This window comes from Lycium ferocissimum, unplaced genomic scaffold (assembly GCF_029784015.1).
Source record: "Lycium ferocissimum isolate CSIRO_LF1 unplaced genomic scaffold, AGI_CSIRO_Lferr_CH_V1 ctg300, whole genome shotgun sequence".
In the NCBI taxonomy this organism is placed as follows: domain Eukaryota; kingdom Viridiplantae; phylum Streptophyta; class Magnoliopsida; order Solanales; family Solanaceae; genus Lycium; species Lycium ferocissimum.
The window spans coordinates 115,942-142,994 of record NW_026725326.1 but is presented as its reverse complement, the minus strand read 5'-3'; the positions used below and the strand labels follow the sequence as shown (position 1 = coordinate 142,994).

The following is a 27,053-nucleotide window of genomic DNA, read 5'->3' as shown; positions in this document are numbered from 1 at the left end:
AAGCATTGTTAGTTACTTAGTATAGTGAGAAGATAAGATACACTACAGACATAATTATTAGCAAAAGAAGTTATTCATTAATGGGTGTAAATGGAATTTTTCTAGTAAACATATAATCATAAAAACTTTCAAGCAAATCAAACTGTACAATGTACATCCAGTAAAAAGTTAGAAATTGCAAGCTATGAAGCATTATTTTAAAGTTGAAAATTAATACATTGCACTTGCCACTTAGAGACTCAACAATGAGGGAGAAATTGGTTCCCAGCATATATCTTTTTGGCACCATTAAAATGACAGAATTTCGTCCTGAGATCAGAACAAAATTAGAACTAATGGTTTAATCACTTTTGCTTTATAGTAGTGCCAAACTGATGAATCATAGTATAGCACATGAAAGGACAAATTAACGGAAACAGCAAATATGACAGAAGATGACAAAATATAGGCATTAATATGAATTAATTGTTTGGTTTAATTGGAGGATAGAAATAGTTAATGGTCTTTCCAAAAGAGTAAATTATAATGGATGAGAAACGTTGCTACCTGTTTGGAAAGCCACATGGTAATTGGAATTGGTATAATTATCAGGGTAGTAATTACACGTACCTAGTAATTACACAAAGAGTATAATTATAATGACTTGTTTGTTTGTTATAATGTAATTACAGTGTAATTACAAGCGTGCTGTTTGGTTGCACAAGTGTAATTACACAGTTAGTTTAATTTAATTATAAAAAAATTAAAATTAATATTTTAAAAATATTTGTCTTTATAAATGATATTAAATTAGTTATTTAATAACACATTGTTTCTTGAAAATATATTAATTAATAATCATATATTTGTAACTAATATTGTAAAAAATAATGATATATATTTTTCCAATTAATAATATTTAATTTTAATTAATTATAAAACTTAAAGGAGACTTTTTTTTTGTGAGTACGTCATCGATTGGATGTTTGACAAAAAAATAATATTTATAAATATATTCAAATGTTTGACACAAAAAATCCATCAAATGTAAGTGAAAAATAAACAACATGCAATGTAAAAGCAAAGAACTTAAAATTGAAAATATAACCTAAATTCAAAATCCAAAAGAAAAAGTTTAACATAATACTCTTATGTCAAATTCCAATATTACATAAGTAAGTTCCAATGTAACTTAAGTAAATAATTCAAAAGAAAGGGAAAATATAAGTCTATAACCTCATTCACAACGAAATTCTACTTTAATAACGTCACTCGTTATATGCCAAGCTTGTTAATGACTCATTCTTTCTAATATTAAGAGGTGTAGTTTCAAAAATTAGAATAATAACACGGTTATACTAAATGAATAAAATAAAAAAACCAAAAAAATACGAGCAATTACATGGAACCACAAGAAGTAAAGGTTGGGAATGAGAAGAAAGGAGATGAAAAAAATAAATAATATAAAAAGAAATATTACATTTTAAAAAATAAAAAAGTAAAAATAAAAAAGAAATTAAAATAATAGAAATAAAAAATAAAAAGAAATTAAAATAAATAAAAAAGAAACAAACTAAAAAGTAATTGTGTAATTACAGGGTGTGATTACACCCAATTCTCAACCCCTCCTTGAGAATTGGAGAGTGTAATTACACCCTTTCAATTACATCAAATTCCCGCCTAACTGTGTAATTACTTGGTCAAACAAACAGGTCAAATTGTGTAATTACACTCAATTACACCTAATTCCAATTACATGGGTGGCTTTCCAAACAGGCCCTTAATGATTCTGATTTATTATTACAATAATATGAATTAATTTATGAGAGAAACCCCAAAAAAGAAGAAAAAAGATAAATCAAATTCTAGGTCAAAGAGAGGTGCCACATCGTTCGTCTATTGCCTGGCTTTAGTAATATATATATAGATTATAAGACAATACTGCAAATCATTATTTAATAACGTTGTAATTTGTAAGGTGGTGTTAATTATAGTTATTTAATCCTTAATCTTCTTGAGATTGCCGTCTGTGTTCTACTATGTTTCTTGTTTATTAGAAGTTGAACATTTATGGATAATGCTATGTGCTTGCACTCCATACTTATATGAGAAGTTGAACATTTATGGATAATGCTATGTGCTTGCACTCCATACTTATATGGGTTAAGGTGCACATGTGCATTGTTAAAACACATAATTAGCTTTTTACTGAGAAGCAATTAACTAGCAAATAGGAAATTGTCGGACAAGGAGAAGCTCCGAATAATTAAAGAGTTTAAATTTTCTGAATTGTGTATGATATAAAAAATATTTTTACATTGAAGATATATACAAGTAAATTCACAATGAAATATTGACAAACCATATGATATATTATATGAGAACATGATCTATAATGGTAAAAAATTGTTGACACTCAATCATGTTTACATTAAAAAAGTCATAGGTTATATTCATTTAGTAGTCCCCTTCAATTTGAAAACGCGTAACTTGAAAATTTTCCATCAACAAACAATTTTCAACTAGTTTAAATAGTGGTATCTGAAAGGTTGTATGGTTGCCTTAATAGTTAAGAAACAGTCCAACTCATCCATGACTTACAAGAGTCTAAATTTGTTCTTCCAACTAACTAAACAACTCATCCATGACTTACAAGAGTCTAAATTTGGTTTTCTTTTTAGCTAAGCATGTCAGGAGATAAAAGAACCCGAGATTTTACATTAGTGTATCCAGTTAAATTTTGAAATATATAAGTCGAATTATGAAATTTAATCCTATCAAATTATAGGTAAACTACTTCTATGATTTTATGAAAATAAATAAATACAGTGTATCCTTTCTATTTGTTCCTCTTGAGAACATACTATGACCTTTCTATTGTTTCTCTTGAGAACATACTATGAACTTTGTTATCTGAAAAATTAGATTGACTACTTGATACAACAAGTGCAATTATACTATTCTCTCTTCACAATTTATATTGACACACTAATATTACCTTTCTATATTAACGAACGATTTAATTTTATTAGATGATTTACAACTACATAAATATTTAAGATTTGTTTTGCATCACAAATTTTAAAGTCTTTATTTTTCTTTTAAATTGTGTATATAATAAAATAATGTCAGATAAATTGAGACGAAGGAAATTGAAAATTGTAGAAATTAAAAGAGAAGCCGAAAAAATTGAATGCTACTAAAAATGGGTATATCACAAGGAACAGAGAATGTAATGTGCAGACAAGAATGACGACAAACGTGAGCTACACCATTGCATCATATAAATCTTTCCTCCTCCTTTCTCTTTTTCAGACCCCCACCCCCGCGCCCCCCCAACCTCCTCAAGATAACCCTTATGCATACGTATACTTTATGCAATTGTTTGTTACCTCTTGGAAAATTTCCAAGAAACTACTACTACATAAATAAAATATACTCCTACCCTTGAAAATTTGAAACACAACTACAGAACTAGAGTGCTAAATCAACATTTTTTTCTGTTTACTAAATTTGAACAATTACACACTTTCTCCTCTCTCTTTGTTTTCTTCCCTTTGGGTTTTTCACAACCGACTCCTTCTGAGAGTCATAAAAAACAAATATTTTACTAGACATTTTTTATCCAGTGATATAAAGGAAAACAATTCCTTGCTTTTCACCTTCACATCAAGATCCATTCATTCATACATACATACACACACACCTCTCTCCGTGTGTGTGTATATATATAGAGTACAATATAAACTTGTTTTGTACATTTAGAAGGATATACTAGGAAAAAGATTGGATTTTGGGAATTGGGTGTGACAATTGTTGATAATGGATCTGAGGAGAAAAGGGTGTTTAATATTGTTATTGGTTTTGGTGTTGGTGGTGAAGGGAGAAAGTAATAATGTAGTGTTTAATGTGAAGCATAAATATGGTGGGCGTGGTAGAGTTCATACAGTGTTGAATGAACTGAAAGAACATGATAGTCGACGCCACGGTAGAATGCTTGCTGCCGTTGACTTCCATTTGGGTGGCAATGGCCAACCCACTGATGCCGCGTTAGTAATTCTACTTGTTTGTAATTATTGCTACAAAAGTTGATTGTAGAAATGAATGAACTTGGTTGACTTATGTTCTTTGGTCAAATTTTGTCTTATGGAGATTGTGTTTTACTTAGTATATTTTGTGTCTGCTTATTTCCTATTTCATTCTTGAACAGGGAAAAACATATAGAGTTGTTAGCTTTTCACTTGTTAATGTTTTAGTGATTCTTATGCTTTTATGGAGAAACATATGAGATTATATTTTCCTGATCCTAGTTTGTGTTTGGAGAAAGATGCACTTTATCAAAGAGTATATTGTAATCTGATTAGAGCGATTCCTTTGGATATCTTTTGGTGTGACTGACAACGCGAATAAGTTCCTGCAGTGCCTTGATATTGGATGTTTCTTATATTTGTAGTTTGTCTTTAGAGACGGGCATCTGAGTGTTCATATAGTAGGAAAGCATGGTGATTGATGTGGTGCTTCCGTTATTTTGCTCAGCGAGTTCTATCATGACAAGTTAGAAGGTCATATTATATAAAGTTGTACCCCTCATCCAATCCCCCCCCCACACACAAAAAAAATACTGTGCATATGCAGGACATGTGTTAAGGCAGTGGTGGTGGAGGGGTGGCATTGCATAATTCATGTACGCACATTCTTTCTAGTGAAATTGTGGTCATGTTATTTTTTTTGAAAAAAATGATGCAGGCTGTATTACACTAAACTTACAATCGGAACTCCTTCAAAGGACTATCATGTCCAGGTAGATACTGGAAGCGACATCTTATGGGTGAATTGTGCTGGCTGTGCCAGATGTCCTTCAAAAAGCAGTCTTGGGGTACGCATGATCATTTACCCTTTGCTGTTCTGTTTAAAGAAAATGGATTGTGATATAATTATTCAGTTGGTTCTTTCGTTTCTGATGTATGTTGTTATACTACATGTAGATAGACTTGACGCTGTATGACTTAAAAGCCTCAGCAACAGGAAAAAGCGTTTCTTGCGACCAAGACTTCTGCACTGATATGTTCAATGCACCCTACTCAGATTGCAGGGTGGGATCACCCTGTGAATATCAGGTTACTTATGGAGACGGCAGCTCTACTTCTGGATACTTTGTAAAAGATTACATTCATTTTGATCAAGTCTCTGGGGATCTTAAAACCACTACCATGAATAGCTCCATAGCATTTGGGTACTTTTATCCTTATCTATTTATGCTAATTAATTCTTGTCAAATGAATTCATGCTGGACTTGGTTGGATGCTAATTAGTTCTTGCCAAAAAAAAAAAAAATTGTTTTCTCCTCACACTGACTCTTTTGTATATTGTTTCCCAATCCTATATTAGTTCAGTCAATGGACTCTTGAATGGGTTAATGGAACAATTTCAGTATCTTAGTCTATATTAGGTGTGTTACACATCACTGTTAATTCAATACTTTGAAAGTTCTAATGACCTGTTATATGTGTTTCTGCTATTCTGTATACCGAGCATGATAAAGTTTTAAATCCAGATTAGGTTGTTATATTGTTAACGTTTAGCTTCTGTAATACTTACTAAAAATGTTTAGTTTCTGTATTATTTTCCTCCCTTCACTTTTTTAACGAGGAATTAGTACTGACAGTGGAAAATGAGCTTTTCTCATTAAATATCCAATGAAGTAACTTCTTTACTAGCCGATTGTTTTCAATGGTTTTGATCCTTTGCTGTTTCCTCCTATAATTGCTAATTCTGGTTTTGTCACCATATACTCTGCGCAGTTCCGTAAATGTAAATTATGCCACTCAAGCCTGTGATACTGTATACGAGTCATTTATCTCTTGATGACATGTATGTTTTTGATCCAAGATAGGTGCTCATCTAAACAATCAGGAGAGCTAGGCTCATCTACTCAAGCAGTTGACGGAATAATTGGCTTCGGACAAGCAAACTCATCCCTTATTTCACAGCTAGCTCTATCTGGGAAGGTGAACAAAGTTTTTTCACATTGCCTAGATGGCAGCAATGGTGGCGGCATATTTGCCGTTGGACAAGTTGTTCAGCCAAAAGTAAAGTCAACACCACTAGTCCCGAATGAGTAAGTATATGTAGTGTCTTCTCTTCCTCTTCCCTGCTTCCCCCCTACCCACCCCTTCCCCAAAAGAGGTTGGGGGGGGGGGGGCGGGAGGAGACTGAAAAATAGGCCATTCACGCAAACATCTGACATGAGTCAGATACTGAACTAAGATTTGGCATCATCTTATTTGAAGTTGTATATGATTTCTGGTATTCTGCTCCATATAAATAAGGTAGACTGCAACCATTCGTCTGTAAATTTGTGCTACATTCTTCCAGCTTTGCATCCGTTATACATTCTACTGGTAGGTTCAATTGATTCATATCTTATTGAGCAAAATCCATACGCATGCCTGATAGAATATCCATAATAAGTTATGTGAAACATCATAGAAATCAAAGAACATATGCTTTCTTTATTAATATTTTTTTGATGACATGGGAACTAGCAGCCGCTACCCTTCGGGTGCGCACAGAGTGAACCCCCCTCCTGTGCAATAGCCCGCAAACCTCACAGGAGAGATAACCCGCTCTAGGCAAGCCCTGTGTCACGAGCTGGACCCAGAAGGCAAATCCCGGGGGTTTCGAACCTGAGACCTCCATTATGGAAGCCTCATGCTCAACCAACTGAGCCACCCGTGCGGGTTGCTTTCTTCATTAATATGACTCTATAGGGATTGGAAATTTTCATTTAGTTTTGTATGAGGGAAGTAACCAGGAAGAAACTAATGTGGACGTGGGTAGATAATTTATCTTTAGCATCCCCCTGAGCTAGAACTAGTGTAGATCTAGTGCTGAGTAAGATAGAAACCTAAGTTGCTCGAACTCTTCACTTTTGGTGCCGCACCCATGTCTACACGACGTGGATGTGGGTGTAGGATCCGTAACGGATTTGGTCAACCGATTTTTGGTACTTTGACCAAAATCGATGGAGAAATTCGGGACTGATACAATGATTTTTGTAATCAAAACAAAAGCTATGGTGAAATTGAAGAATACGGAACATCTTGTATATAGAAATTTCTATGTCAGTCATTTCCGTTTATCTCCTTCTAAGATTCTCCTCCTCATCAATATTTCTCCTTGGAATACCTTGTAACTTTTCCACATAATGTCGCATAATTTTGACATATAACTCTATTTCTAGATATTTGAATTATTTTTAGCTGAATTCGCGCACCGGTATCCGTACCCCCGAATTTTAAAATTTAGATCATGAAGGATCCTACCTCTAGATCCGCACCTATATTGGACACCCGCACCAGAGTCCGAGCAACTTTGGTAGAAACTATTGCGTTAAATGGATATATGGGAAAAACACCTGGAGAAAAGTCAAACACGAAGACTGTTCTCAGTGATGGAAAGAAGTGGCAAGGATCTGAAAATAAAAGGAGGAAAAAGTTGGAATTGTGTAACAGTTCAAAAGGAAGCAAATTGCTAAGGAAAGCTATCCATAGCTGAAGGAAGCCTTCTGAGGCAGAAGTATTAGAATAGTATTTATCGATTCTAAGGTCTATTTCTGTAGAAAATTCCATAAACCGATTTGAGAACAAATGCAAATATGCTTGTACCTCCTTCAAGTTCAAATTATTTAATTCTATGCAGACTCTTGAAAAGAAACAGAATTTAGTGAGACTCTAGTTTTGCAGAATTTGTGAACAGACTGCAGGAATTCGGGAAACATAGGAGAATACCCATACGTGAAAATGTTCTATAAAAGCAGACTTTTGAAGAAAATATGAATTTTACATTAAAGATATCAAACTAGAATGTAAACAATGAACTATATAAGACTCTAAAAGAGACTCTTAAGAGGACATCAAAAGAATCCATTTCTCCTTACCCCCAAATAAATAAAAAAAAAAAAAAAATTCTCCAAACGATATTTTCTTTTCCTCGAGTAAATTTAGACTGCTTCATTAATTGAGATGAAAACAAAAAATTGTGGAAATAAGAGTCTGACACCAGTCCTGGCAATATCTTATTGCGTGTGTGACATATGTATGAATGGTGTTTAAAGTTTTCCTGTCATGAATAGAACCGCCGCTAATTGCTACGAGTTTTAGATTTTTTATTTCTTATTGTTGTTTACTGGCATATGATCTTCTCCTTTGCACGTCTGCTTCACCCATTGCCCTCACTCCAATTATTTGCTTAAGCATTTCACGATCTAGATGTGGAACCAAGTTGTCAAGTTGTTGGTTACTCCAAATCTCTCGCCCCGCCCCAAAATTATCCATTTGGAGGGGGGAGGGGTCACCGGTGAGGCAAGGGTAGGAACATTGATGATTTGTTCACATTACAACCTAATGACAACGTTAAAGTTGGCAGCTGCTGCAACACGTGCTCAAGTGATACTTGCACGCATGTAAAGGTACAAATGTGGTAGCAAATAAACTCGTTTGGAGCCCTAAAAACACTTAGTTGAGACCTCAACAGAATGTGGTGATTTACTTTGGTAAAGGAAGTAGTTCAAATGGTCCAGTTCTTCCTTTGAGATGCAATAGCGTTGGACTTACAACATTTTGAAAAAGAACATGGAGCAATTTAAAGCTCTCTTAATTTTAGAGCTGGAATCTGGGCCCTTCCTTTGTATGTATTTTGTACTTTCTTGGTACTAAAAATGACATTAGTTAACTCATCCAGAAATAGAAAACCGAAATTTAAAGTTCTTTTGACTACTTGTAGTTGCACCATATTGTAAACTTCAGTACTTGCATTTATGTTGATTAATGGGATTTTCATTTTTGCATTGCTATTCTGGTCGCATCACTTCTCTTGCTTCTCCTTTTTTTTATTATACCATCATATGTTTAACTGTTAATATCTGTATTTGTCTTAACATCAAATTGACTCCTTCTGTTCTCTATTTCTTGACTTTAACTATATATTTTTCCACTTCAGGCCACATTATAATGTCGTCATGAAGGGAATTGAGATTAATGGGAAAGCTCTAGACGTCTCTACAACTATCTTTGATGCGGGATCCAACAGAGGAACAATAATTGACAGCGGTACAACGTTAGCATATCTTCCTAGCAAGGTGTATAGTGCTCTCATGGACAAGGTGGGTTTAGACATTTGAAAAGTGCATGTATAAAGTCATTTCCTCCTAATTGATTCTTAATTCTGTCTGTTACTGTAGTTGATGGTGAAGCAGCCAGATCTACCGACTCATCTTGTTGAGGGGAGCTTCCACTGCTTTTTCTACAGTAAAAAGTAAGGTTCTAGCCTCTCCACATGAACATCGTAATCCTTTCTGTTAGGATTTGGTTGGTGAGGTCTTTTCGTTTCCTCTATGATCATGTACACTCTTTCTCAAAAAAAAAAAAAAAAAAAAAAAAAGAAGAAATGATCATGTACACTATAACATAGTAGGGCAGCTAAGATTAGTTTTTTTTTTTTTTTTTGAATATTAGGTAATTTTTGGTGTCCTCCGTTCCAGCATCTGCTAATGACCTTTGGAAAATATGTATGAGTGGTGAAATGGAAATTGCTCATTTGCAGGAGTCGAGAGCGTTTGTCATACTTTGTTGTACAGCTAGCGGCAAGATAAAATCATCAAAGTTGGTAAAATTTTTACACAAATTTGTCCCCCCGGGGGTGGGGGGGTGGGGGGGGGGGGTAGGGGTATGGTAGACGGTCCACTCGGGAAAACTGAGTGTTTGTTATAATTCAGAGTTGCAAACATTAGTTGAGTGGGTTTGGAGGTGCTTATTAACTTCCTTAAGGAACTGGTACCTAACAGTTCTATACTGCAGATGCATATAAGAAAATGTTTTTTACAAATATGATGACTCATTAAGCATGTCTCATCATTCTCCCAATTCCGTAGCTTTGAATCTTAATGCTGCGTAAAGTGAGTAGATCGAAAATAGAATCATTTTTCTGCAGGTTTTTTATCTGTTTGATAAGGGTATCTGAGTTGACCTTTCAAATTTCTGGCTTCTTGTGATTAGCCACTTCTCTATTAGCTTCCTCGTAGTCCAAACTCCAATTTTATGATGGGTGCATGGATGTATTAATGTTTTTAATTCAGTGGTGGTTAGATCGTTCATTAATACTAATAATGCTCCGTAACCCATTCTTATGTTAATCCAGTTTTCCGGATATTAATCGGCATAATTCAGATAGTTGATGTTAATAACCTTTAATCTTCATCTTTTTCAACTTCTCTCTTCCTCTGGTGGTGCAGGATTGATGATGGTTTCCCAGTTGTAACCTTTCAGTTTGCTAATTCTCTGTCTTTGAAAGTTTATCCCCACGATTATCTTTTCCAAGTTGGCGTAAGTAATCTGGCTTTACTGAATTTCTTCAACTCTTTCTTTATTTAATCAGATTAGATTTTCCAGTTTACCCAGAAAACCTTTCTTTCCCTGTTAGCATATATTGTATCCTTTGACTGCTATGGCTGTTACTTGGTTTCTCAAGTCATTATCTGGTAGGAATTCACTCATCAGCTAAGTTACTCGGACTCTCCTAAAATGTCGTCGGGTGCGTGTCCGATCCTTTGAAAGTAGTGTATTTTTAGAGGATCCGACACGGATGCGGCAACACTTTTGAAGAGTCCGAGTAACTTAGCTAGTCAGTATAGGCCTGTTGTTTTGTCTTCACGAATTTCTGGAATAACTGATTGATCTTCAATGTTTCCTTATCTTAGATTTGTTCCTAGCATTTGTGAGCTGTATCGCTGTCATTTCTATTTGATCTCATCTGCCTAGGTGATTTTTATACAAGTGTTGGCATTGGAAATATTCACATGAGTTTGTCTAACTTCCATGAATTTTTACCATTAAATTCATTCAGTTATAAATTATGTTGTAATCCAATGCAAACAATAGGGTACTAAAAGATGGGTCAGTTTGATATGCACGGGGCAACTGGATGCACTTTATTTGTAGTTTGGTTAACATGACTTAAAAACCCTTTGTTTTGAATATCTTCTCTGGGTTTAATTTTGCAGGAAAATGAATGGTGTATTGGTTGGCAGGACAGTGGAATGCAGACAAAGGATGGAAAGGAAATAACTCTATTAGGAGGTATTGTTTGACCAGTAACTGCATATAAAAGTAAATCAACTTATTTTCCAAAAGAACAAGAAGTAAATCAATTACATTTCAGAAGTATTAATTTTATGAAAACTATATCTTGCCCAACTAGTGCCAAACTTTTCTTTCAATGTTATTTCTGCAAGTGTGAGTACAAGACAGTTTAGTGGCATTTGATCTAGTGTTGGTTAAGCTAGCTGCCATCCTAAGATACTAGAGATAACATAAGTGGGAAGTTGTGTCCCAAACACGTTTAACTTCAGGCCGCAATTGATGAATGCTATAAAGTATTTAAAATTGTCGTCAAAGAAGCCTTAGAGAAGTTGATCGAAGAGAATGGTTTGGTCCTCCGTGCTACTAGGTCATACACAGATATCAGGGAGGATGTGTATACGGAAGCCAGCTTATAGATAATGAATATTCAATCTATGCATTTGTTGTTGATACCAATTATTTATTGATTCAATAGCTCGAAGGTTGTAGCCTAATGGTCAATGAAATGTGTGCGAACCTTAAAGATCAGGGTTCAATTCCAACAGAGACAAAAACACTAGATGATTTTTCCCCATCTGTCTAAGCCTTGGTGGCATTTGATATCTTCTGGTGTTAGGATACTTGTTGTAGACCTGAAATTGGAGTCAAATAGTAAGTTGACTTGCTGATGGCTTGAAATTAATAATCTTGAAAACAAAATTGCTCCTGACAAATTTTGTACAACATACTTTTCATTTTATGACGTCTTAAGATATTTGACATAATTTCATTACTATTTAAATCAATGAATAAACTATGTTGAAACACCTAAGTTGGAATGGCCAGAAAAGAATCCTCTATATACTTCGCTCCATTCGTTGAGTTTTCCAGAGGAGATGCTTTCAAATAGAGATGAGATTTCTATGAAAAGGTGGACCAATTCATTACGAGCATGATCTAACATATTCATTACTTTAAGGATTTCAGTTTGACTTTTATGTAGCCTTCGGCCTATTGCAACCCTCCTTTATCTGAATCTAGAATCACCATTTTTACAAGATTTATAAAAGAACTCAAACTAATTTAAAATTCAATTTTAAACTAGTTTCATGATAGACTTTAAACTACTGTCGTAGTATTTGTTTCATCTCTTGCTAATATTACGTGCAAGTCAATTTTTTATTATGAAAACTCTGGTCCATTGATGCTATTTATTATAAGATAGGACCCGGAGTGTCATTCCTTCAAAATATTAATGATAAAGTCAACAGGGTAGTTTAACAGATGGTTATTCAACTTTTATTTTATAGCACCAAAGTCACAAGCCCTTCTATTGTAACAAAACATCACTTAATTTTGCCCAAGTATGACCAAAAGTCACTAAACTATTTTGTATAACAAAAGAAATACTGAACTATGCCTAGGTAGTACAGAACATCATTAAACACAATCTTTTGGTACCAAAAGGTCATTCAACTTTGCAGAAGTATCATATCAAATGTCTCTTTTGTTTCCTCCTGATGACTTTCTGTGATACTTAATTAGACAAGGTTGAGTGGCGTTTTGGTTACAAAATATAGTTTAGTAACTTTCTTGACACTTCTGGAAAATCGATGGTTTTTTTATTTTAAAAAAAAAAAAAAAAGTTCAGTGACTTTAGTGAAATAAAGTGAAAGTTGAGATTGTATCATTTATAGACTATCATAGTTAAGAGTTTTATCAAAGGTCATATTTCTGTGTTAATTTCAAATCAAAGAAAATATTGGTCCAAATGAAGGAATCAAAAGATTATGAATAGCTTAGTTGGTCACAATAAGTTTCTTGACGTTTTGGCTTAGATCACATTTACTGTCTGCTTTTAACGGTTTAGCTGGTCACAAGCTTACGTCTTAAACCACACCTTGAGCACGTAAAATATTTGGTTGTGTTACCGGTAGTATGCATAACCACTTTTATTTTGCTGTAACAATTAATACTCCATAGCGATATTTGTTAAAGCTTACTTTTAATTAGTTATTACCAATGTTAATTTGAAAGTTGGAAAAGGAGGCTATTTCTGTGTTACATGTTACTCCCTCCGTTCCATAATAAGTGGTTTTTTAGGCTTTTCAATTCTTTTCAAAATAAGTGGTGCTTTAGGATTTCAAGAATACTTTGGGCAGATTTTTCCAAAATTGCCCTTATTTAAATAATCAAAATTCATTAACTACCTTTTCTTTTTCAGCATTTAATTATGTAAGCAGGGATAAGTTAGTAGAAACACTTCTAATTTTCTAGGAATGAGCAATTTCTTAAGGAATGTGCATGAGCTAAAAGAACCACTTATTATGAAACGGAGGGAGTATTGATTAACAGAATACTAGTCACTATAGAGTCGACTGGACATTTTGCTTCATCACTCCTCACTTGCATCTAGTTTCTAATATGGCTTAAAAGGCAAAGATTTTTTGGATTGGAATGAAATGACCTGTGTAGAGAAAAAATGGATCAGAAGCTTCATATAGTTGACTCTACTACTTCGTGATTGATTAATTTATTGATATTTTGATGCAGATCTTGTGTTATCCAACAAGGTTGTTGTTTATGATCTTGAAAACCAGAGTGTTGGCTGGACTGAGTATAACTGTGAGTATAGCCTTAGCATTTAATTCAAGGATTGGGTTATTATAGTAGTTATATATGTTAGCTATATGATTGGGTTTCTCTTTGTTTTTTTTTTTTTTTTTTTGAAATATAATTGTGGAGGGTTAACTATGAGGAAAAAGATTTGGAGAATGCATGTTGTATGTGTTGAAAATGCGTGACCAGCTCATCAGAAAACTTAAGTTGTTAAAGAGAACACATTTTTAATTATTTAATTATATTATATCCCTGTATGCTCCATCACATGTGGGCCTGATTTTTTACCAGGGGCCAAAAACGTGATTTTATTTTTTTGATAATGGGCGGTGAGACTCGAAACCAAAACTTCTGCCTACTATGATACCTTGTTAAAGTTGCGTGACTATCTCATCTAAAAACTTGCGTTGTTAGAGAGAGCACACCTGTAATTATTTTATTGTGATATATCTCAAGACGCTTCCTCACGTGTGCTATCTTTAGCGATATGATAAAATCTTCTGTTTTTCAGTACGATGTCATTACTTTTACTGGAAGAGTTTTTAAACTGTTCTTTAATTTTGAGGATGAGACTTTTGTTAAACTGTTCTTTAATTTTATTTCAGGCTCTTCAAGCATCAAAGTCAGAGATGGAACTTCTGGAAAAGTGTATAGTGTGGGTTCTCACAATATTTCATCAGCTTCTACCTTGAATTCAAGAATGGTTTTTACATTCTTCATACTAGTAATCTCCATCCTATGCAACTTGTTGAAGTGAGATACCAGCAAAACTGTACAGGGAGTCATTGTTGTGCCATGACATTCCGCGATATAATGATTCTTTGGAATTATAACTCCTCTTCTTATACCTTCAACATGATTCATGACATTTACACGAATACAAACAGCACTTGTTTGATGAAACTGAATTGCTGCAGTTTCTCTTCTGTTCTAACACATAGGGACCGTCCTCATAGATGCTGGTCTAAGTATTTCTTTTCTTATTCTGTTTCCTTTTATTTCCCTGCTTTTTCTCTTGGCACGTTTATGGAAGATGCTGATATTGAAGAGATGCAAGCATTACTTGATGGGGTAGTTCCTTTTTCTTTCTTTTGATGTTATTCATTAGTTTATTTCTATTTTAAAGGTAAATTAACTCCTGTTTTTCTGTGAGAATGTCATGTTAGAGTATTTTCTAATTTATGAGTGCTAGATAAGAACTGTTGTTTCAGGCTTTGAGCCTCGGGATGCATTTGATAGCAGAATGAAATTGTGTATTATAGTGTTATATAGTCCTCTGTTTCATTTTATGTGTTTCATTTTATGTCTTAGATCGTGCACAAAGGTTAGGAATGTAAAAGGGCTTAACTGGTCTTAGATGTTCATATAACATTTCAATAGTTATCTTTGGAATTTTGTAGTTTTAAACATAGCATGCACTCTTATAAGGTAGTGATATTGAGAGTAAAATTGAGAATGTTGGAATTTCAATCAAATAAAATAAAATTTGTGGTATCTTTTTATATTCGGACTAAAAGGAATAGTAAAGATTTTCCGAGAAGCACGATGTACGATGGTATTTTCTGTTTTATCGAGCTTTGCTTTGGACCTTTGGTCTCTGATTTGATGGTTGGATGTGCAAATAAAGAGTTCCTTTGTGGTCCTCCCAATGCAGATGCTTATTTTCTCTTCTTTTAAGATGAACATTTGGACAAAAAACAAGAGGTTGAAAAGGTAAGATCAAGATCGATTCCTCTTTTTCTTGTATTTGACTAGTAGGATTAATGAACGACTTTGATTTGAAATTCAACCAAGTTTGATTGGAAGCTCAAAAATGAACGAAGCGAGGGGGTTTATTGCCCCAACTTTCCCCCAACAAGCTGTAGAAATAGAAACGCACCCAAATGGCTCACATTTCTTTTCCTTTAATTTATAATCGTATAATATTGGCATGGAATATATAATTCTTTTGTTTAAGCTGTATTAAGGGGAGGAACGAAAAGGATGAAATAAAGACACAATAAAATTTGATATGATATATTCCTCAAGTATGTATTTAGATACAAACATCAATTAATAATTACAATTATACAAAGCTTATAGCAATTCGGGGAATGGTCTCATAAAGTTGTCCTCAAGAACTGTACAACAAAATATATGACTGCCAGGAGCAATGCAATTTGGTAAAAATCCCTCTGAAAGCTGTCATCCCTTTGAAAGAACTGGATCATACAAGCACACAACTTTTCGTCAGATTAGACAAGATAATTATAAAATGCCATAAAACATTGCAAAAGTTTCTTGATATATAAAGCTAATCTCCAAATCTACAACTCCGTAGGTTCGTTATGTTTAATTTATTTACTTCCTCCGTCTCAATTTATGTGGTGGTATTTGAGTGCACACGCTGAGTTCTAGGAAAAGAAAGAAAGACTTTTGAAACTTGTGGTCTAACTCAAACTAAGGACATTTGTATGACTATAAATAATCTCATTAAGGGGTAATAAGAAATTTAAAACTAAGTTGTTTCTAAATAAAGAAATATGTCATTCTTTATTCCGGCAGACTTAAAAGGAAAGTATGAACGGAGCAAAGGAGTAATAAACTACCACCTATATCATCAAATTAAGACTAGGAATGTCAAACGGGGTAGGTTGGAGCCGGTGAAGTCTCAAAACTGCAAAATATTTACTTTGCCCTTCCTAATGAGTATGAATTTGGACAAGAAAGTACCATAAAATAAAATAATTTCAAGATTTGAGACTTTTAAGTTTTTAAGAAGGATTACCTTTGCTGGATCACCATAAGGGTCAGGATAGACATCCATGTCCTTATTCTCTTCAGCAGATTTAGAATTCAAGTCCTTGACAAAATCAGCAACATCTTTTCCAGCTTCAACAGTGGCAAAGAGTCGTCGCGATGCCCAGAAATAAGCTTGAGCAATGATGGATGATCCTGATATATCCCACTGCTCTTCATGCTCAACTACTTGCCCACTAATTTGATTCAAAGTGAATCTTGAGTTCACTTTGATGATCAGACCCCCTCCTATGCTAGCAAGCAAAGACTTCGGTTTTCCTTTTATTGTCCACTTAATATTCAACACACTTGTTGATAACATCACCATTTCTTGCACACTCTGCAGAGCAATAAAAAATGGGAAATGTAGATTTGTTTAGAATATGGTGCTGAATGCTATAGACCAGGTAAAGATCCCAATGATCTAGATGTGCAAAGACCTAAGTTCAGGCCTTGTGCTTAGCTACATTGTCCGAAGGGGGTTCAATTGAATCATTTTTGTTGGAAAAATATACTTTAAAAACAGTGTAAAAATAGTTATTTTGCATATATTATATACGCATATTTTTAGGGCTTTTTTCATTTTTGGCCCGGCCAAAATCATTTACGTGCGCTAGTCAAAATATATACACTGATTATGTATATTTATGTATGCTGGCTATTTTGTAAGTTAGATCACTGAAAGGCATTGGACTGTAATTATCTCAATTATTTTTAGCACCTCAACCTGAGGAATCTTCTAGTGAAGCGGCAACGTTATTTCGAAAACTGCTTTAAGTCCCAAGTTTGAACCCCAATTGCTCCTTTTTGGGGGGTTTTAACTCCCCTTATTAGAATTCCTAACACTACTACTGTTTCAGATATTAGCCCCAGTATTTTGTATATGTCCTTTTTGCATAAAAAAGGTTGTAAGTCCAGGTTGTTAAGTGTAATAGATATCCCTAACACTCCCTAAACAAATCAAAGAGGCACCTAAAAGCTATTAAAATGTTACCGGTTTAGGATTCTGTAGTGCGTCAGTTATCCACAGTGGTCTCTTGTACTTCTCTCGCCCCGTGAAACTTCTGACTGGATCCTGCATTTGATTATGAGGCAATAGATTGAGATGCTAAATGATGATTATAATCCAGAGCATTTGTGGTCCATATAATTTTAGTGCTGCCAAATTTGGTGAAATATTTACGTGATGGAACTTGCACCAGTAAAAAGAAGCTACACCAGTAAACCAGGTATAGTTGAAGCAACGTAAAGTTAGACAGGGTCATATCTATAATAACTGAAATTCGATACCAAGCGATAATTTGCATAACTTGTTTTCTTGTCTGGCAATGGCTTATCGAATTAGTTAACTATGAACAGAGGCGGATCCAGGATTTTGAGGTTCCGGTCTATGAACCATTTTCAAGACTAATGAGCTAAAACCATTAGTTTCCGAATCTACCTTAAGTACACTGACACGTGTACAAGTTTTACATTATTGAGTATCTTAACATGTTGTAACAAGTAACATACTTTAGTTTCAGGTAACTAATCCCACTAATTATTGATAATTACCTGTACTTACTTTTAGAAAACCTGATTAGAGTACAAAAGTTAAACTCTTACTTTTGTCAACTTTTGTTTATCCCAAGTAGCATTAGAATACAAAAAAAATAAAAAATGTAGTACTAATTAATTAAGCAAGTGAATATATAGTATAAGAAACACAAGTTAGTATGGCCAACCTTGTACTTGACAGACACAGCAAAGGTACCAAGGGCACGATTGCCTTCACGAAGCTCAAGAATATCTCTAACAAGTTGCCTAGCAGTAGCTTCAACAGAAGGGCTGCTAATGCATTCAAATTCATCGCAAAGTTCCCCAAAATCCATTTCATCTACCAGTTTATCACCATCTGATTTTTCCATTGCTGTTGCATCTTCAGTAGATAACTCTGTTCTATTGGAGTCATTGACAACTGCCTCACATTCAACAAAACATTAGATAAATATTCACTCAACGGTTCAACTGAATCCAGTATTTCTTTACACAGAATACAAATACATATGCGAAAAATCACTACAATTTCACCAAATATTAAGTTCCTCCTAATAGGAAATTATAGAAATGCAATTGTTCAATGGTGAGAACATAAAGATTAAACACGTCAAGTTTAAATCCTGATAGTGTCTCAATGCAAGTATGTTATTAGTAGTACTCCCTCCGTCCTATATTTACATGACACTTTTTGCTCCTAAGAGTCAAGTTGACTACCTTTTGAAGCTAAACTGGATCAGATTAATTCGATATTTGAAAACACGAAAAATACTAGAAGTTGTAATTCTTCTCATGGAAAAATACAGTTTAAAATGTTGATCAAAGTCTATATAATTAGAATCTTGAAAAGCGAAAAATGTCACATAAATTCAAAAGAAAGAGGGAGATTTACCTTGGAAGGAGAATCTACGGGGTTGATGAATGGAAATAGACTTTGATGAGGAGGAGAAGCCATTGATATTATTAATGTTGTTGAAGGAGTAAAGCTTGTAATTGGTAGGAAGAGAAGGAAGAAGAATAGAAGAAAGGCTCATCTCGTTTGTTTCCCCATGATAACTAGCCACCTGTGGGATGAGATCAATGGAACCTCTCTTACTTTGATTCTCTTCATACACATTTGGATAAGGTGTGATTTTGTTTCTGTGGTTCTTGATTTTCTGGTTTAAGTTTAAGCCACATTAGCTGTGATACTTCATGTTGTTATTTGGGTGGGGACACCTTATTATCTGGCAAATTTCTTGGTTATTGCCATTTGCAGTATTTTCTACAACTTCGTGAACAGGTAGGTTGTTATTAATTTCTTAATAATTACTCCCTTTATTTAATTCTATATGAATTTATTTATTTAACTAGGCAATAATGAAAGAAGGTATTACGAGAATTTGGGGTATTAAATATGTTATAACACTTGTGTGTGGCTATCAAAATTTCTCCTTAAGATAAATCAGAAGTTCAAAATAAATTGTTCCCATATTTTAGAATGGTAATTACAGAGACCTTCCTTCATGTTTGGCTTTATAATATTAACTTAACCGGTCTTGTGATTTATGATATTAAGTTTTCCTCTCATATTTTAATGTTTTTGTAGCAATTCTTAACTTATTTATCGTTAATATAAAAAATTATGATATGAGTAATTTGACCTTTGTATATACCTTTTTATTTGTAAGTATTTTCTAAAAGTGAAACTTTCAAAAAATCATTGTCTAACAATTCAATTCAATCTCGGCAAAACTATTTAATTTGATCAGACAAACTTAAGAATACTACAGAACCGAGTGTGAAGAAAGTTGAAAACAAATGAATCATTTAAATAATGGGAATTTTTTTTAGATATTACTCAAACGACTCATTGCACAGAGAAACCTGAGTTGCGGTGCGATGGTTGGAATTCCTTCACCTTTAATTATAGGTTTTCGGTTTGGGAATGGAAAAAATCCTGTTGGGAGCGTTGCCCCCAGAAATGGACTTTGCGACACATGAATCTGAATTTAGTTGGGTCTCAATACGGATACTGATCACCGAATGAGGGAAAAAAAAGAAAAAGAAGACACACTGCACACAGGTAAGAGAAACCACTATCCCGAATGAACATGCATTCTACTGTCAGAAACACCATAACTTGATCAGTAATCTATCATATTACTTCTCTATTTTTTATGTATAAAATAGGGGAAGCAAATGTCAAATTCTTATAAAAGAAGAACTGACCCGAATTATTCTCTTGGAAGTTCTCAAAGTCAAAATAATGTTGAGTAAATTCAATTGTTTGAAGGAGTTCTCTTCCAATATACCCCTTTGCAAAACTTCATCAGAAATTTGCATCCAGTCTCAGTAAGACTAGAGTTGTGCATGAATCGGATTGATCGAATTTGGATATTGAATTTCACTATCACTTGTAGAGGCGCACCCAATAATCATTGCACCGGAAAACTCTTTAAAATGTACACATATTTTAATGTTAACGTAACATAACACTGTATACATAATCTAGGGAAAGAGTACGAGTGGACTAAACCCACATCGAAAAGTGAATTTGTTATGAGATAGAAGATTACAAATCGCTGAAGATAAAATAGTAACAGAAGATCCCTTAAAATAATGCGTTAATAGAGGGATTCTATTCACGGTAAAATTTTATGCTACGTATACTTACCCATTTTGTATTTTTTTTTAATGAAACTACTATTATTTTTCGTAAAATTGAATTTAATGGTACTATAGGTAAATAACACTATATATAATAGGGAAAAGGACACAAATGGCCATCAGGGTAAAACTATTGGCACCTGATGGCCCAAGAATCTTAAAAGTTATTTTTTAGCCTTTTCAAAATAATTCCATTTTCTAGTCATTTTTTAACTAATTCCAGCATATGTATATAAACTGTATCATTGTTGTATATGTATCACTACTGTATATGTGTAGAAAATGTATCATATGTATAAAACTGTATCATTGTTGTATAGAATATGTATCACTACTGTATATATATAGAAAAAATGTGTCATACGTCTAGAAATTGTATCGTTATCGTATATAATATGTATCCCAAAAGTATATGTATAGAAAATATGTCATTGTTGTATAATTTGTGTATAATAAACGTATACTTATTAATTATACATATATTATACATGTTTTGGAATATTTCTTGAAGGCTCAATTAACGTATACTTACTAATTATACATATATTTTACACGCTTTGAGATATTTTTTGAAGGCTCAAGATGAATTTTTTTGGTCGATCTATACTGGCGACTTTTCGATCTTTCGTGGCAACTTTAGTCGCCATAAATAGTCCTGTTCTTATCTTTTTTTTGTAACGAACCTTTTAGCAACAATTTTTTGATCTTTTGTGGTGATTAAAGTCGCCGCAAAAAGTTTTTTTTTTTTTTTTTGAATGGGTTGCTGGGCTAGCGCTTGACAATACTTTGGGCTGAACAACCAACTCAGGGTGGGCAATTTGCAGGAATGCCCTTATTTTGGGGTGGTCTTTAATTTTTTTCCCATTAAATTGGTGGACTTTAATTTTTGCCCTTCCTTAGAACCCCTTGGTTTCGCGTTCGAATCCCCGTTCAGTCAAAAAAATTTTAAAAAAAAATCGCAAGGCAAAATTTGACCTGAAAAAGGTGAGTAGAATTCTCCTGGCATTTGCTACATAATGGAGCTGGAACAAAGTGTCTCAATATGGCATATTATTTATTACTTACATGGAAATGGAAATACACAGCAGGCCTGTTTAGTAAGGCTAGCAACCACAAATTTCACTGGGGCAGCCCATAGCACATGGATCCTGATAAACATTCTCCTCAAAGCTCACAGACCGAAAATGCTTTTCTTCTTCATCATCAAAAGAGCAACTTGTAGTTTTATCAACCCATTATTGTAGTTTGATTAGTCCATTGTTGTGAATCTGGTAGAAGAAAAAAACAATAATCACGAGAATAATTATGGTGTGCCTTAAGGCAGAATTTTACCTTCAGACAGAATTATGCCTTCAGGCAGAGTTTTGAAGGCAAAATTCTGCCTTAAGGTAGAGTTTCGCAGGCAAAATTCTGCCTTGCGAATCCAAGTTCTACCTGAATAATTTTTTTTTTTTATTGAGCGAGGGTTCGAACCCGAAACCTAGGAGTTTTAGGTGAAGGGAAAAAAATTAAAGACCAACAATTTGAGGGGCAAAATTAAAGACCAGTGTATCTGAAGGACACTCCGCACAAAAAATTGACTCGGGGTATCAAGCCCAAAAGTGGGCCAAACAAATTGCTGATAGCCACTGTGTGTCCTTTCATTTTTTTGAGCGGATTGCCCTTCTTTTGGGTGGTCTTTAATTTTTGCCCCTCAAATTGGTAGTCTTTAATATTTTCCCTTCGCTTAACACCCAGAGGTCCTGGGTTCGAACCCAGACTCAGTCAAAAAAATAAAAATCGCAAGCCATAAGTTGGGATTCGCAAGCCTGGGTTCGAACTCAAAATTAGGCTTTAAGGCAAGCTCTGCAACGTGCAAGGCCTAACTTTTTTCTTTCGAGTTAGGCCTTAAGGCAGAGGTTTGCAAAATTCCAGCAATATATATATATATATATATATATATATATATGTCTTAAGGCAGAGTTTGAAACCCAACTTATGCCTTGCGAATCTTTTTTTAATTTTTGACTGAGCGGGGGTTCGAACTTGAAACCAAGAGACTTGTAGCGAAGGACAAATATTAAAGACCAGTAATTTAAGGGACAAAAATTAAAGACCACTCATGTCCTTTTCCCTATATAATGTAGCATGTACAAGAAATTTTTCCTATGCAAAATGGTTCAAAACCGAACCCGTCTATACCTAGTAGGCGTTTGGCCATGAGTTTTGAAACCATGGTTTCAAACCAGCGTTTGGACATGCGTTTGAAATCATGATTTTAACTTTTTAAAATATAAAATTTAACCCATAAGTTTATATTTTATAAAAAAAAGACCTAGAAGTTAATAGATATTTTTAACAATTACCCCCAACAATAATTTACCAATCTTATTAACTTCCACTAAATTTTATTTATGTCTACCAACCTTTTAATTTTGTAAAAAAAGATCCATAGTTTAATTTTATTTATTGAACTAAAATTTGATCAATTGATGTTGTATTTTTAGAAAAGTCTTCTAGTATTAAGTTTGAGTAGGTTGTTATGAATTAGCGCATTAATTTTGTTATAGTATGACTTTCATTTATTGGTAAGATTGTATAAGAATTGAGAATGCTTTGATAGTTTTCACAACTTATGGGATTTTTATGTTTATAAGAGAAAATACTCCTTAAAATATCCAAACATAATTTTAAACCATGTCCAAACGGGCCCCTTGTACGGGTCAAACACAAATTGAGCGATTATACGGGTCAACCCATATTTCGTACTGCCGGCTACTATTATAAGGAAAGTGGTCTATTTTTTGCCATTTAATAGGTCGACCGGACATAGGATGTCAATTTCCTTTGAAAAATAGTTACTCCCTCCGTTCCAATTCGCTTTTTGTTTGTATGTTTTTTTTTGTTTTTGTTTTTTTTTTTTTTTTTTCGCAGATTGCCCTTCATATGGATTAGTCTTTAATTTTTGTCCTGCTTCTTATTTAATAAAAATTTATGAGCCAAAATACCCTTATTTGCTGGTCCACGAAACTAGAGATTCTGGATTCAAACCCCAGCAGAATAAAAAAAGAAACAATTTCGCAAGACAAGATTTCTTAGAAACTATGCCTATTCGGGCAAAGTTACATAGAAACTATGCTTATTCGGGAAAAGTTATATAGAAACTATGCGTGGTCCGGTATAGTTCTGTAGAGATTAAGTTATTTGCCATAAGTTTATAAGATAACTTAATTTCTACATAATTATGCCGGACAAGGCGTAGTTTCTATTTAATTACACATATAAACTATGTCTTGCGGCGAAGTTCTGTAGGATAACTTAATTTTTACAGAACTATGCCGGACAAGACCTAGTTTCTATGTAACTTTGTCCGAATAGGCATAGTTTCTGTGAAACCTTGCCTTGCGAAATAGGTCATAGATCTGATTTTTTTTTTCGATGTCAGTGGTATTTTCGACCACTTTTTTATTACTTAAAGGTGCCGAAGGACAAAAATTAAAGACCAGCGATTTGAGGAGTAAACTTAAAGACCTCCCCAAGATAGGACCAATCGTGCGAATTGCCCTCCAATTTAAGTATCTTACTTTTATTTTTGATCTGTCCCAAAAAAAGTGTTTCTTTTTATATTTGGTAAATTGACAATTCAAATATTCTACATGGCAAGTTTAAAACTACAAGATTCAAAGGACATCTAGTACATTACACGCATTTTTTATTTAGGATCAGAAGATTCAAAAATATCTTTTTATTCCTTAAACTTCTTGTCAAGTCAAACTAAGACACTTAAATTGAGACCGAGTGAGTATTCAAAATGGCTCAAAACCAAACCTGTCTATATTAGTATGAGCTTATGTAAAAATCACCATAACCTCTATTATACAATTTTAAATTAAGATAAACCTTGAGAAGAAAAGATAGAAATGACATTAAGTAAGCATAAATTATTAAATTTGACCTAAATAATCATATGAATTTATCTCATTTGGATCATTATGGCTAAAATAGTGTGACCAAAAGACCTTTTTCATTTTGTATTATTGGGTGCCATTAAAAGGAAAATGGTATTTTGTGTCATTTAATGGTCGATCGGACATAAGGTGCTGATTTCCCTATAAAAAGTTATGCAAAATGGTTCAAAACCCAATCCGTCTAGTATTTAATGCGGCTAAATTTGAATTGAGTGATTATACAGGTAACTCAGATTCTGTAAAAGATGGAAGAACCTTAAGACACATAAAAAATTCGCAAACTAATTTTAACTTGTACCTACAGAACAGTGCATCTAATTCTCTAGCCTCGAGGAGTCTACACAGAAATTTATTCCATCATAAATTTGTATTTTTAGTTATTTTTTGTCTCAGCAAATTTAGAGCTTGTAAGGTGAAAGTTTGCATAAGTGCTCAACCAGATGTGACAAAATCACACGTTCTGACCCTATTTATCAGTGGATTCAACGTCTAATGATTCATTTTTTACTCAACCCTGACAATCAGGAGCGGGTGTTCGGTTTTTCGATTCGATTTTATCAAATTTCAATTTGACTATTTCGGGTTCGATTTTTTGAAGGTGGACACCGAAACCGAACCAAACTAGTTCGGTTTGGTTCTTTCGATTTCGATTTTTTAAAGTTCGGTTCGGTTCGGTTTCGATTTTTTCAATTCGATTTTTTTGATATAATATTAGAAGCGATTCCATTGACACTAATTCATATGCTCAAAAGCAATAAAACATAAAGCGATAAATTGAAATCAAAATCAAACAAACGGATACACAAGAACAGAAAACTATAATCATGATATAGGATTACTTAGGTGTTATATACATCTAGTAAGAATAATTAAGAAAACACATAAAGGACATACATTAATCACTAAAATACACATCCTAATTCCCTTTCTTTGTTAAGGATATTTGATTTTCTCAATTGAAGTGGAAAATTAGGGATACAAATGCAAAAGAGGACTTATTACAATTGAGTTTTTTTTGCTTTAAACTTAATGGGCCTGGACTATTTTAATTTTTTTGGGTAATATATTAAATTTCGGTGGGCGTTTGGTTTTTTGGTTCGGTTTTATCAAACTTAGATTCGGCTATTTCGGTTTCATTTTTTTTACGGTGGACACCGAACCGAACTAGTTCGGTTTGTTGAAGTTTCGGCTCGGTTCGATTTTTCGATTTTCGATATTTATGCTCAGCCATACTGACAATAGCATCAACAAGAATTTCTGCAATCGAAGAACCATTTCATTTGGTAGATACCAAATTTTTTAAATTTCAGATCACAATTATGGTACAAAACATTATCAAGACTTCCTTCAGTAGTTGCCATCCAAATGTAATCCTCTTCAGAAGAGTCCTCAACAAACTCAAAGGTTTGATCAGAACAGTCTCCTTCGACACTGCACTTTCCTTTTGTTGGGAAATAGGGACTTTTGTTGGGCAATAAGGGAAAAATAATTAAAATATAATAGTACTCCCTCCTTCATTAGTTTGACTGGACTCGAAATTTAAGAAATAAAGTGAGATTTTTGAATTTTGTGGTCTTAAATTAAAGATATATATAGTCATTTAAATCTTGTGGTCTTAAATTTACCAGGTTCAATGTTGAAATTGAAAAACTTATTAAATATAGAAAGAAAATACTCTTTTTGGGACAGACCTAAAAGGAAATTAAAGTAAGACACTTAAATTGAGATGGAGGAAGTATTTTTTATTTACGAACAAATACATAAATTGGCTTGAGTCGTGCGACTACTGTCTTAAATAATTATTTCAGAAATGTGAAATTATTTCACTTATTGCACCCTCAAATCCCATAGATGCACGGACCAGATAATGTCTTAGTTTGTACGTTTTATTATGCTACTTTGATAGTTAAATCTTTTTTGAATTTTCGATTGGTAATACTAAAATGAGCTTTATTTATCATAGAAGTGTACATATTGAGTGTGTGATTTTTAAATCTTTTAGCTAACATTTGCGAGTGATAAGTTCTCCTACATCTACTATTAATTACTTAAAATTTCTTTGGCTGTCATTTGAAAAACATATTTTTATTCTAGTAATATTTCATAAAAGCTTTACTCCTATAAGTCTTTCTTGCTTTTTAGAGTATTAAATTAAAACCATATTTACTTTAATCATCAATAATGTCATCTTTCTTATTTATTTAATTAGAATTAACATAGTAGCATTTAATTATAATTTTGTTAGAGTGCAATTTCTAACAAATAGCCAACAGCTCAATATGGATAGAGTTTGAAGCAAATATAACGTTAACTTCATTACATAAAAATGTATTGGAGAAAAATATACTATAATATCTGTTTTTATATCAGAAATAATAAATTTTTAATTTCTTTTTCTAAGTATAATGTTAATTTTGTTACCATGTAG

General features: G+C 33.5%; 2 protein-coding genes across 2 annotated transcripts; one reads left to right on the top strand and one right to left on the bottom strand.

The window, feature by feature from the left end:
• The first annotated feature begins 3,445 nt into the window (after positions 1-3,445).
• Positions 3,446-14,786, top strand: LOC132043908 (aspartic proteinase 36-like). Its single transcript, XM_059434371.1, has 10 exons — positions 3,446-4,028; positions 4,726-4,855; positions 4,965-5,212; positions 5,873-6,097; positions 8,980-9,142; positions 9,221-9,294; positions 10,271-10,361; positions 11,039-11,114; positions 13,650-13,721; positions 14,321-14,786. The coding sequence occupies exons 1-10, from the start codon at positions 3,802-3,804 to the stop codon at positions 14,470-14,472; spliced, it is 1,458 nt and encodes a 485-aa protein (XP_059290354.1). The 5' UTR covers positions 3,446-3,801; the 3' UTR covers positions 14,473-14,786.
• Positions 14,787-15,708: 922 nt separating this feature from the next.
• On the bottom strand, positions 15,709-19,092 carry LOC132043909 (uncharacterized). The gene is made up of 5 exons (XM_059434372.1): positions 18,922-19,092; positions 18,218-18,450; positions 17,488-17,568; positions 16,483-16,833; positions 15,709-15,916 (listed from the first exon to the last, which is right to left on the bottom strand). Exons 1-5 carry the CDS (start codon positions 19,061-19,063, stop codon positions 15,815-15,817), a joined length of 909 nt encoding a protein of 302 aa, XP_059290355.1. The 5' UTR covers positions 19,064-19,092; the 3' UTR covers positions 15,709-15,814.
• Positions 19,093-27,053: the final 7,961 nt, after the last annotated feature.

Bases quoted from the DNA above. Each gene is read 5' to 3' on its own strand.
- LOC132043909 (XM_059434372.1), bottom strand. From the start codon at position 19,063: ATGAGCCTTTCTTCTATTCTTCTTCCTTCTCTTCCTACCAATTACAAG. The intron at 17,569-18,217 runs GTTGGCCATACT...AATCAAATGCAG, and splicing joins CTGTGTCTGTCAAGTACAAG to GATCCAGTCAGAAGTTTCAC. The intron at 16,834-17,487 runs GTAACATTTTAA...ATTGCTCTGCAG, and splicing joins CACTACAGAATCCTAAACCG to AGTGTGCAAGAAATGGTGAT.
- LOC132043908 (XM_059434371.1), top strand. From the start codon at position 3,802: ATGGATCTGAGGAGAAAAGGGTGTTTAATATTGTTATTGGTTTTGGTG. The intron at 9,143-9,220 runs GTGGGTTTAGAC...CTGTTACTGTAG, and splicing joins ATAGTGCTCTCATGGACAAG to TTGATGGTGAAGCAGCCAGA. The intron at 11,115-13,649 runs GTATTGTTTGAC...ATTTTGATGCAG, and splicing joins GGAAATAACTCTATTAGGAG to ATCTTGTGTTATCCAACAAG.